At 42.5% G+C, this 13,232-nt stretch overlaps 1 protein-coding gene across 2 annotated transcripts in view; it reads right to left on the bottom strand.

Moving 5' to 3' along the window:
* The window catches only part of efl1 (elongation factor like GTPase 1), a 136,867-nt gene that overhangs the window by 9,719 nt on the left and 113,916 nt on the right, over positions 1–13,232 (bottom strand). For both annotated transcript variants that reach the window (XM_034106822.1, XM_034106832.1), the window contains exons 18-22: positions 4,421–4,547; positions 4,138–4,264; positions 2,656–2,860; positions 1,345–1,871; positions 147–331 (exon numbers count right to left, since the gene is read on the bottom strand). In XM_034106822.1, coding sequence (XP_033962713.1) covers positions 147–331; positions 1,345–1,871; positions 2,656–2,860; positions 4,138–4,264; positions 4,421–4,547 — 1,171 coding nt within the window. The remainder of the gene's footprint in view (positions 1–146; positions 332–1,344; positions 1,872–2,655; positions 2,861–4,137; positions 4,265–4,420; positions 4,548–13,232) is intronic.

Genomic DNA, 13,232 nt, shown 5'->3' with positions numbered 1-13,232 from the left:
TTTTGATACACTAGTACTGAAAATACTTCTGTACTTCTACCTGAGTAACATTTTCAATTCAGAATTTGTACGTGCAATGGAGTCTTCTGAGAGCCCCTGTGTACCCCCCCAGCCCGGGTATTTGTTATATATGTTTGTAACATCACCTCCCAGTGGCTGAAGACCAGCTGTGGGCTGGCCAATCCGCTCGTCCTCTTGCGGATCTCGTCAGCGAATCCGAAGCTCTCAGCGACGGGCAGCACGGCCTTGATGAGGAACATGTCCGTCCCCTCCTTCATCTCCTCATGCAGGACCCGGCCCTCACGCTTCCCCAGCACCCCGTACACCCTGCCTGGGAGAGGGGGACAGCAGGTCAGGACCCAGCTCACACACTCAGGTCAGCTGATCACTGGGTTCTAGAAATCCTTTTCCAGGTGAAGACATTGCAACAAGCTGACGTTTTAACTGTAGTCCGATCAATACTGAATTTCTTGAGAAGATTGTAAAACGTATCACATCCCATAATTGGACATTTTCATCCATTTGATTTGAAAGAGGAAGTAAAATGTAGACTGCTTTCAACTCATCCGAGCATTAGGATGTTGTAACAGAACTATAGCACGTTTGGCTTCAGTCAAATGTTGATTTGCTCAATAAACCACAACAGAAGTTGATTCATTCATCTCAGAATTTGGTCTGCTAAATTCAGAAAGCAATTTATCTTGTTAGAGAATGGTTGAATAAAGATGCTTGTGAAACAGAGAAGAAGGGAAGCCAGCATAGAGACTTCAGCTTTCTTTAAGTCCATTCTAGAAAACACACTTTATCACCAACGTCTTCTAATCTGACAGGCCTGCTTTCTGTCCCACAGACTCCCTTTGGAGGAGACAGACTCCCTTTGGAGGAGACAGACTCCCTTTGGAGGAGATCCTCCTGGTCTAACTCCGACATCAGCTTCGGATGAAATACTACCAGAGCTTTACATTTCAAATCATCTTCAAATGTTGAAATGAATCATTAAGAGTTATTACGAATGACTTGCCTACCCCAATGGTTTTTTTCTTCGTTTTAAAATAGAAATAAAACCCATTAAGTTTACCATTTGCAAATGATCACCTCCATTATTCAAAGATAATAAATGTCATATGAAACAGAACAATGAGCGGTCAGTGCCAGTGGCACAGCAGGCAGCCCCCTGGAGTTCAGAGTTCAAAGTATGCAGCAATAGAATTGTTTCACCGTTGTTATAAAAAAAAAATGAAATCAATAAAAAAAAAAGTGAATGACCAATAACAAAGTGTGTGTGTGTGTGTGTGTGTGTGTGTGTGTGTGTGTGTGTGTGTGTGTGTGTGTCAGCTCCCTCACCCAGCACCTCGGCGGTGGCCATGATCTCACAGGTGTACATGGCGGCCATGAGTCTCTGCGGCTGGGCCTGGAAGGCGTGGCGGCACGCTTCCTTCATGGCGGCGATCAGCTGACCGGAAACCGGCCCGTAGCAGCCGGGGGGGGGGGCCTCCGGTCTGCGCCTGGCCTGGCTGGGCCCTGACACCGGGCCCTCCGCCTTGGCGGGGGTCTCACTGCTCCCCTGCACTTTACAGTCAGCTGGAGCCTCATGGGATACGGAGGCCTCCTCCACAGAGTCCTGATGTTGTGGGGGGGCTGAGGACTGGACGTCCCACCTCTCCAGGGAGAAGCAGACCCCCATCAGCGGCTCCTCGCACATGGGCCCTGACAGGGTTGCCAGTTGGAAGCCGCTAACGATGCTGTTGTCTAAATCTCGAGTGAAGGCGGTCTGAGCTCCGGCCTCAGGGGGGCCGCCCCGACACAGACACTGCCACACGGAGGGCCGCTGGTAGCCCTCCACACTGTTCAGCAGGATGTTGGGACCATATCTGGAACCAGGAAGAGTAACATGATGAATTACTGATACAAATCATTTGTGTTCATACCAACCCCAGGTACAGTATGCAGCACAGCCTCATTCTGAAGGACTATATGAAGAGAGCAGATGATTTAAATATTTGTTTTTTTGGGCCACTTGAATTGAAACAAAAGTTTCTCATCTCAGCATCCAGCAGACACAGGCAACATTAGTTCATGTTCATGCCCGTCTGATATGCCCTCACCTGTTGGCTCTGCACCAACTCCTGAGAGATCCGGTGCCATATTTACACTACATGTCGCAACACGGCTCTACTCTGCTCCACCCACACTTTATGGTTTTCAGTTGGCTTGAGTTATGGATAGCACCTGGTACATTTTTGGTTCCAAGGACAATTATAATATGGAGATCAAACAATGCAGACAATATATTGGCTGGTGAAAATAAAGCGTTTACAATCCTGCACAAAACCACTTATCAAATAGCCAGGCTACTGACAATGGCAACTTCGAAATGGTACATAGTATACAGTAGTAGTATAATACAGTATTTAATATCTAAATATATTTATTAAAATAAAGTAAATTAGGAATAAAGGACTTTCTTAAATGTAGACCTGGTTCTTACTTTTGAAGTTGAGGTTAATAAAGGTCAAACTTCTTTAAGGGAAAGGTCAGTCTACTCTGTTCTCATTATCAGCAGAATGGTATATTCCATGTGAGATCAAACTGAATATCTACTAGTTTGAGCTTGCTGTGTCTCTGCTTTAAATCTATCCAGAGGGGGGCACAGACCTGCGGGGTCCGAAGGCCCAGATGTGCTCCACAGCGCTCCTCCACCTCCGGCCCTGCAGCAGGCTCTCCAGCTGGGCTTTGAAACCAGCGATGGCCTCCAGAGTCCGGGGGCTGACGTCCACACTCCTCCCCTCCCTCAGGGACATGTTCACCTGCTCCAGAGTGCGGATGAGCTCCGTGCTGCTCTCCAACAGAGACGTCACATCTGACAGGAGCAGCAACAATACAGGGTTTATTTCATGAACACTTTTATTCCAGTCGTGCTTAACCCGGTCTCTGACACAGGGAGCCGCTCTTCAGTCCAAACACAACATTCACCAGAGTCATAAATCACTCCCTGATCTGCAGGAGTAAACCCAGCAGGAGGGAGGTGGAGTCAGAGGACGTGTCCACAGAGCCTTTCCTCTCACACGCAGAACAAGTCCATTTTAATGAGTTAAGATGGATATATTAACGGCGGGATTCCACCGGGTCCGTCTGAGGTTTTGGTCCGGCCTCCTCCGGCGTCATACCCCACCGGGCGCATTTCAGAAGCGGAGCGTCTTGCCTGCCGGCTCGCAGTTTTTGTTGATTTGGGCATATTTCCTGGACAGGCTACTTTGTGCAGACAAAGTTAATGATACTTGTAATAGTCCAGTTATAAACGACATGAATCAAAGATGTGTTGCTGTATTTTAGTGGTAAAAAAATGCATTCATCATCATAATTATTCTATATATATAAATTACACGGTGCCTGTAAACCGGAGGAGAACTTGAAAGACTACGGAGGGATAGGGTCTGCATTCCGGTGGAATAGAGGGGTAAGATTTGTACAATGGACGGAAAATTGTTGAAAACCTTGGAAATAATTGTGAACTTTATTTTTCGTTCAGTAGGAAGAGGTGAACATGCTTGTTTGTCATGACTTTTATCATAATCCTCATTTATGATTAAAGAGGCCCGGTGATGCTGTTTGGACCCTTCCCCTCCCTGTAGTGCGTTGTGTTGTTGTCATGGAAATGCTCTGCAAAGGCTACATCGCAGAACGTCCCCTTTGGATTTGGATATATTGCAGACAAAAATACTTTGTTGCAAACACACGTTTATGATACTTGCACGTTTTGTTCAGCAGGATAATCTCCACATATTAACACCACTTGATTTTTGAAGTGTGACTATTAACAAACAACATGTCACTGTGATGAAGTTTAAAAGTCTCATTTAGCAATCGCTGTTGTAATGACACATAGGAGCTTCAGACATTCACCAGTGAGGTATTCACTGACATATGACAAATGTCTTCAGCTTGTCCACAGACCCTAATTCAGGCTTATACCCGAAAACACGCTAACAAAACTGTTGACTTTGAGACGAGGGTAGTGTTAAAATGGTGAGGCATTTCCGGATTGTAGGACTCATTCCTGCACCGCTTTATGGGAAAAGCCCTCAATACTTTGATCTCTTTAAATGAACTTTGTCTGTTGCTGTGTGCGGTTCTTACCCTGGGGCAGGGGGGCGGCCCGCACGCTGACGGAGGCCAGCCGGTTGGGGGTGGTGAGGGTCACCAGACCACTGGGGTCCACATGGAGCGTGTCAGAGGAACGTCCCTGAGGGGCCTCTTCTTTCACCTAGCAACGCAGACATACACACCAACATATTTCACTGTGATGTGTTATTGTCGTTATGATCCAACCCAAGTATAGTTACACATGTCACTTCAAAACAACTTTAAAAGAAAATATGAAAAGTGTTTTTCTGATGTGGACAGTGTGCTGCTGACTGACCCGGTGGATGGCCACTTTGTGCTGATGGCCCAGCTCTTCATTCACCATGTCCACTTTCGGGGGCCGCACCACTGTTTCTCTGAAGGGAATGATGGGCTTGGACGCGCTGATCTCAATTTTAGCAAACCTTTAAAAAGACAAGTGAGAATCCTGTTATTGAAGCTAATGACGGATCGTTTTTCTTTCCTTTGTCCTCCATCAGCTCCAGGACAGTTTGGTTTTATTCCAAATCATAGTCATTAACATTTTTAAATGGAAACAGCTAATATGGTGATGTTTAGGCAAGGCAAGGCAAGTTTATTTATATAGCACTTTTCAACACAAGGCAATTCAAAGTGCTTTACAAAAAACGAAAGACATTAAGAAAATGGCATTTAAAATCAGTCATTAAAAAGAAAAGCTAATAAAATAAACATAAAAATAAAAAATACATGGATAAAAGTTACAGTGCAGTCTAAGATATGAATAGTTCAATTAAAAGCAGCGACAAAAAGAAAAGTCTTCAGCCTGGATTTAAAAGTAGTCAGAGTTGCAGCGGACCTGCAGGTTTCTGGGAGTTTGTTCCAGATGTTTGGAACATAATAACTGAACGCTGCTTCTCCATGTTTAGTTCTGACTCTGGGGACAGAAAGCTGACCAGTCCCTGAAGACCTGAGAGATCTGGATGGTTCATCATTTAGCAGGAGGTCAGAAATGTATTTTGGGCCTAAACCATTCAGTGCTTTATAAACCAGCAGCAGTATTTTGAAATGTATTCTTTGACACACAGGAAGCCAGTGTAAAGACTTCAGAACAGGAGTGATGTGATCCACTTTCTTAGTGTCAGTGAGGACTCGAGCAGCGGCGTTCTGAATCAGCTGCAGCTTTCTAATAGAGTTTTTAGTGAGACCTGTGAAGACCTGTGAAGACACCATTGCAGTAGTCCAGTCTACTGAAAATAAAAGCATGGACAAGTTTTTCCAAATCCTGCTGTGACATTAGTCTTTTAATCCTAGATATATTCTTTAGGTGATAGTAGGCTGACTTAGTAACTGTGTTAATGTGACTGTTGAAACTCAGGTCAGAGTCCATGACTACACCTAGATTTCTGGCTGTATCTGTTGGTTTGAACATTGCAGACTGAAGCTCAGCGCTAACTTTTATACGTTCTGGCTTGGCTCCAAAAACCATTACCTCAGTTTTATCTTTGTTTAATTGGAGAAAGTTCTGACACATCCAGTCATTGATTTGTTCAATGCACTTACTCAGTGTTTGAATTGGAGCATAGTCTCCTGGTGAAATGGTTATGTAAATGTGGTGTCATCCGCATAGCTATGGTAACTTATTTTGTTGTTCTTCATTATCTGAGCCAGTGGTAGCATGTAGACGTTAAAGAGAAGAGGCCCCAAGATGGAGCCTTGAGGTACCCCACATGTCATATTTGTCAACTCAGATGTGTATTTACCTATAGAAACAAAGTTGTTTCTGTCCTTTAAGTAGGATTCAAACCAATTTAGAACTGTTTCCGAAAGTCCCACCCAGTTTTCCAGTCGGTCTAGTAATATGCTGTGGTCAACAGTGTCAAACGCAGCACTGAGATCTAATAATACTAACACTGAAGTTCTGCCACTGTCTGTGTTTAAGTGGATGTCATTAAAGACCTTTACAAGAGCAGTCTCAGTGCTGTGGTTTGGACGAAAGCCTGACTGGAACACATCAAAACAGTCATTTAAATGCAAGAAATTACTCAACTGTTGAAAAACAACTTTTTCAATGATTTTACCTAGAAATGGAAGGTTTGATATGGGCCTGTAATTGTTCATTACTGAAGCATCTAGATTATTCTTTTTTAAGAGCGGTTTAATGACTGCAGTTTTCAGGGCCTGTGGAAAAACATCTGAGTGAAGAGGTTTGTTTACTATATGAAGTAGATCTGAGGCCATGCAAGGCAAAACATCTTTGAAAAATCCTGTCGGAATAATATCAAGGCAGCAGGAGGAGGATTTCAGAAGTTGTATAATGTCCTCTAGGTTTTTATCATTAATCTGATGGAATTGGTTCTTGATGGTTCTCTCACACATCACCTACTGTTTAACTACCTGATCACATGCCAGTACAACAACATTAAAACCACTGGAGTCATTGTACAAACAAACACTCAAAATACTGGACAAAAAAAATCTGTTTTTTCGCATCACTGCCCAATACTCCAAAAATACAACTTGCTAAGCTGGGAAAACTTCATTAAACATGCAAATGCTTACCTTTTTTACAAGATTGTCAACGGCCTTACCTCACCTCCTCTTAGACAGTTTATTAACATACGCACAACTGCAACTAGGGTAACAAGAGGTGCAGCGAGAGGAGATTGCATTATTCCACTCAGAAAAAGTTATTTCAGTCAGTCTTCATTTTTCTGTTAAAGCTGCTCAGCGATGGAACTCGATCCCACCTCCAATCAGAGACCAGACCACATTCACTTTATTTAAATCCCAACTCAAAACCTGGTTAGTGAGGAATCAGCTCTGCCAACACTGACCCAATATTCTGCTCCTTACAATCCACCGCCTGTGTTTTAACATGTTCTTTTGTTTTGTTTTATTTGTTTTGTTTTAATGTTCTGTATTTTAAATTGTTTTATTTAAGTATCCCAGTAATGACTGTTGCTTGTTTTAAATGTATTGTATTTACTTGTTTAAAATGAAATGTGTTTTAGGTTGACTTTTAAAATCTGTCCAGGGACTACAGATGAAAAATAGCCTCTTGGCTAACTCTGGCACGTTTACAGAAATGTTCATTAATGTGCACTGTCCCTAAATAAATGAATAAATACATTGTGTCATGGTGTTTGACTTGATGTTAAGTGGACACAGAGACAACACATTTGCTGTACCTGATGCAGAGGCACTGACTGCTTGTCTGATTTTCTGAATTTTGTCAGTGAAGAAGGCAAAATCATTGCACGCCCTGGTTGATAGAAATTCAGATGCTACTGACACTGGGGGGTTAGTTAGTCTGTCGACGGTAGCAAACAAGGCACGTGCATTGTTTTTGGTAATGATGTCAGAGAAGAACGATTGTCGTGCGTTTTTCAATTCCAAATTATAAAGGCCAATAGATTTCAAAGTGAACCTGGAGATTTGTTTTTCGCCACCTGCGTTCCGCTTTTCGACATTCTCTTTTTTCTGTTTTCACGGTCATGGCCTTTCTCCATGGAGATATTTTCTTGCCAGTCACTTCCTTTACCTTAGTTGGAGCAATGGCATCTATAACATTTTTAATTTTTGAATTAAAATGATCTACTAGCTCATTTACTGAGATGTTAGCAGGGGTAAGTGTGGAAGAAAAATTCCGAGTAAACATTTCCCTAGTATTTTCAGTTAAATATCGCTTTGTGGTTACCTCTTTTTGAACATTTTTGTGAACAGAAATAGAGCTCTCAAAGAAAACACAGGAATGGTCAGAGAGTGCAACATCAGTCACCACAACCTTAGAGATATTCAGACCCTTTGAGATAATTAAGTCCAGAGTGTGCCCCTTATTGTGCGTGTGTCCAGCGAGTGAAGGCACTGAGAAGATGCATTCATATAAACCACATCTCCATAATCCAGACAGAAAGGTTGAAGACACTAGTCTCTTTTTGGCCTCATAGGAAAAACAAGACTTGTTTCTAAAGAAAAAACCTAATTGTATTCTTAATTTTAAGAGTTTCACAATGTGTGGTTTAAAAGAGAGCGAATTGTCAATTATAATTCCAAGATACTTATACTGCAACACAGATTCAATCTCCGTCCCCTGCAAGGTGGCGATAGGAGGAAGGTTCAAGACCTTGGGTTTTGCTTTCGAGAACATCATTAGCTTTGTCTTGGCAGCATTTAAAACAAGTTTCAAATCACACATGTTGGATTGTACAATGTTAAAAGCATTCTGGAGCTGACAAAGAGCCTGCTTCGGGGTGGACGCAAAACAATAAATAACTGTATCATCGGCATAAAAATGCAAATTTGCATTCAAAACTGTTATTAAGACTGTTAATGTAAATAATAAATAACAGTGGTCCTAAAACAGATCCCTGTGGCACACCCTTGGATACCTGAAGAGATGTTGAAGTTAAGCCTTCTGCCCGCACACACTGATCTGCATGAAAGATAGTTCTCGAACCTTACCTGAAAGACCGATACTAACAAATCTTTGTAACAGTAAGGCATGATCCACTGTGTCAAAAGCCTTGGACAAGTCAATAAAAAGTGCTGTGCAATGCTCTCTATTGTCTAAGAAGTAAATAAGATCATTTACTACTTTCAAAGCAGCTGTTGTAGTGCTGTGTTTTTTCCTAAAACCAGATTGAAACTCAGATAAAATATTATTTGTTGATAAAAACTCCTTCAGTTGGAAATTGACCAGTGATTCAAGTACTTTATTTAAAACACATCATTTGGAGATGGGTCTGTAGTTGTTTAGGAGAGTGGGGTCACCCCCTTTTAACAGTGGGAGAACAAAAGCAGATTTCCAAATAAGGGGAATTTCGTTCGTCTCCAAGGACAGATTAAAAAGATAAGCCAAGGGCAAAGCTATAAAATCAGCTGTTAACTTTAAAAAGTACGGCTCCAGGTTGTCAGGACTTGCTGATTTTCTTGGTTCCAAACTTGTCAGGGCTTTATGCACCTTCTTCTTTCGTATAACGTTATATGTCCAACTCGGTGTCGTGTAGCCATGCCCGCATCTCTGGTCCTAGGTCGAAGAGGCTGGCTTCCGAGGGTGGTCTATATAAGGGGCAGATGGTGATTATATGGACAGCGGTCTGCTCAGGGTCACCGCACTCGCATGCCGCACTGTCCGCCAAGCCCCACGTCTTCATCGAGGTTTTAAAGCGACCGACCCCAGTTCGTAGACGGTTTAGAGTGGTCCACTGCCGGCGCGGTAGGTCGTCTCCTCCAATGGTGCCATCTCCTGGGTCCCAGATGTAACGGTGGATTCGGGAGGGCCCGGCTGACACCCACTCCTGCTTCCAAGCTGCTGCCAACCATGCACCTCTGGAGATGTCCTCAGAGGTGGAGTTGAGCATCTCTTGAGCTGCTATGTTGTAAGGGTGGCGGGACTTGAGTCTGTTTGGAGGTGCTGGAGTTATTGTGGTGTGGTGCAGGATGTGCCAGTCATACTTTTGTGCCTTCCTGGCCAGGGCGACGGTGGCAGCCTCTCGTCGGAGGCCGGCCGGTGCTATTCCCGCGAGGACTGGCAAGAGGGACACAGGGGTAGGCTTTAAGCATCCAGTTATTATTCGGAGGGAGGTATTGATAGCCACGTCGACCTTTTTCGCATGAGGGCTTCTGCTCCAGACTGGGGCGCAGTATTCCGCTGCAGAGAAGACCAGGGCTTGAGTGGATATTCGCAGTGTCTTAGCGGAGGCTCCCCAGGTTGTTCCAGCGAGGCGGCGGATCAGCGCGACCCTGGATGTCACCTTGGCCTTGACTTCTTCCAGGTGTTATGCACCTCTGAGACTGTTACTGGAATACAATTAAACGGTTCACGGTTTATGATGATACAGGGTTTTGTACAGTTAAGGTCACCCACAATGGGGACTTCCCCCAGTGCTGCTCCAAATTAAAAGGGATAGGACAGCCAAAAGCAGTGACATAATTAAAATCCCGCGAAACATGGAGAACCCGATCAAAGCAGCAGACTCTTGAGCTCCACGCCACAAGACAAGTCAGTGCAGAACGAAATCAGGGTCAATCCCATATAAATCCGTTCCGGGAATTTTCAACCACCCGAACAGCTGGGGACGATGCGTGTCGTGACTAGGGTTGGGTATCGTTTGAATTTCCACGATTCCGATTCTACTTTTCGATTCCGGTTCTTAACGGTTCTCGATTCCGATTCTTTGAGGGGCAGGGTAAAAAAATTATACATGCTTCTTCCACCAAAAAAATTACATTTATTCGAGACACTTTTACACAGGTTAGTTTAAAGTAATATTCACATTAATCAGTCTGTTTATATTCACTGCTATGTCACTTTAACCTGAGAACCACTGAAGCTACAACAGTGCAACAGTCCAACTTTTAAAAACAGTTCTTGTTGAGAAAAACAAGCATATCTGCCTTCTCAGGCATAGGTACCGGGAAGAAATGTTTGAACATTTTGAAGTAAAATGCTTCAATCTGGTGCACACGCAGAATTACTAGAGACTAGATCTAGGGGGTACAACTCTAAACACCCATATGAAAAAGATCGGTTTACATTTTAATAATTAAATAACAAATAGACTACATGTAACGCATTTTATTTTTGTTGTTCATTCATATCTTATTTTATTATTTTATTTATGCATATTTTTTATCTCTCCAGTTTAAAACGATATGTCTGGTTTACTGTCCTATAGTATACATTGGAGTGATTTCAAACCTGTTTTATCCCAATAATTATAAAAGAGTGCCTTGGAAATATGTGTTTACATAAATTGTGATCAAAACGTTTGAGACCCATTGAGATAACTTAGACTAAAGTGAACTATCTAAACACTCACGAGTCCTTTACCTCACTGAGCTGTAGTTATCAGCCTCTCAGTCTGACTGGAGAGGACTCTCCCTCCACATCATTGTAGAAACATCTTATTTTTCCGTTAGAGCAGCTAGCACCAGATGCTAATAACAACAGAGCCCTCCCTTTCTCCCTAGCTCACTCGCACTTTGGCTGTGAGCTGCGGTTGCCAGATAAGCCAACATCCCCCATTTTCATCACTTGCAGCGCCCATCGTACAGGGGAAATGAAAAGTGTAACCGGGATGAAAAGGGTGTTACATTTACTTAATTATGAATGTTGTTATATCAAGGCCGAAAATTAGGATGAGCACCAATGGTCAAAACATTTTTTTTTTCTCCCAGAGCTGTCAGCGCAGCGCCTCCACAGATCTGGCGCCCTAGGCGAACATTTATAATGCCAGTGCGACGGGCCGGCCCTGGTCTCAGGTTACACTGTAGGAAATGTAGATACAACGCTACATTTCCCGCCCCGCTGTAGTCATGCAGTAGGCTACGGAGAGCGGCGAGAAACATTTCCTCAGGAATCGAAAAGCGGAACCGAAATTCACATTTCTAAATGATGCCGTTGGAATCGAAATGTTGGAACATGTAAACTGGAAACCCGACCCGATGCATCGCTGGTTTAAAAGTAAAAAAACTGGATCAGTAGGGATCGTAACAGTCAGATACAGATCAGTGCACAATTAAAAAAGCCAGGAACTTCCCTTTAGGATGAGAAAAAGAATTGGACCCATCAAGATCAACGATGTGTAGTCCGGTTGCCGAGTTGAACAGGCTCCAATAGTCCAAGTAGCCGGTATTTCTGCCGGTAAATCACACTACTACATTTACGATTAGGATTTGAGAAATAGCAGTTGAAAACTTGAAAGTGTCCGCCAGACAATTTAGAAGTAATCACTCAATCATGCAAGTCATACAGACATACAGAACGAGACGTGCTGCCATCTTGGGTGGACTTCATAAATGATTGCTAATTTATGAATATAGGGACAAATGACATGTAACAGGATTATGTAGTCAATTACAATAATATGTATCAGATTACTGCTAATTTTTTTTATATTGGGGATTACTAGTTTATTACATTACAATTGATATTGAATACAATATTACAATCCATTTTGAAATAAAGATAGATAAATAAATATATATAAATATAAATATATAATAAATATAAACAATTTAATTCTTCATTTAAAATATATATATTTCAAATGCAGAAGGTGAACACCTGTTTTATTAAAGAAAAATACTGGTTTTGCTTTTAATAATGTATTAAAGAAAGAGAGCATTTGTAAACGTTACTGCTATGTAGGCCAAGCCTGAAATGTAAGGACACATTTTTTTTATCCTAAATATCTTGGTTTCTTCTTCTCTAAGGTCACATTGTTCTGTTGTCTTACATGATACATTTCAGTCAAAAAACATCCTACTGTATTGATATTTATTTTCTGTTGTATTTTTTGCATCACATTTAATATTGAGGTAATTTAAAAGTATTGACACACAGCAGGTCAGGCCCTGTGCCAGTGATGTCACAGAGTCATCAGCCTGCCAGCAGCCCCACGGTGTACGGACCGGTGTTAATGTCCTGGGTTGGAAACTGACCCTCAGAGAGCAGAACCCCTCTCCGTCAGATCATAAAGCGGACTAGAAGACTGATTGAGCAGGTCTCCCTTGAAAAAGAGATCAATGATCTCAATGGGATACACCTGGATAAATAAAGGTTTGAAATTAAATGAAATTGGTGAGCGGTATCCAGCTCTATATTGAATAAAGACTCCCCCCCTCTGCACACAGAGTTTAAGCCTCTTCCTTCGGGCCGAGTAGAGTATTTGGTTTGATCAGAGGTACTGAAAATAATTCCAGAGAAAAGTAAGACCCACTAGAGACAACAACGATAACTAGTTAGCTGAAGACACATCACAAACAAACAAACAAACAAACCAAGAAACAAGCCAATTATCATCCAGCTGATCCCCCTCTCCAATCAGGAAGCCCCCACGCTCCTTTGATTTAAATGGAGTATTTGTCTAGCATTTCATGAATTATAGTCCAAAGCAAGGACATTCAACAAAGATACTTTTACTACGGCTTAGATCGAACTCGTAGTCAGTCTCCTGATGGATGTTGAGAATCATCTGTGGGACAGAGCTTCTGGTTTGTGGCTCTCGAAGACATTTTTCAGTCTATGAACAATGTCTGCCACCTTCTACTACAACACAACATCAAACAGTTATCACAATATCACCTTCTACAGTTATTGGGCTCTGCATTCATACTACAATAAC

Source organism: Pseudochaenichthys georgianus, chromosome 3 (genome assembly GCF_902827115.2).
Source record: "Pseudochaenichthys georgianus chromosome 3, fPseGeo1.2, whole genome shotgun sequence".
Lineage (NCBI taxonomy): Eukaryota > Metazoa > Chordata > Actinopteri > Perciformes > Channichthyidae > Pseudochaenichthys > Pseudochaenichthys georgianus.
Note: the sequence above shows the minus strand (reverse complement) of the source record. Positions and strands in the feature narration are given on the sequence as shown.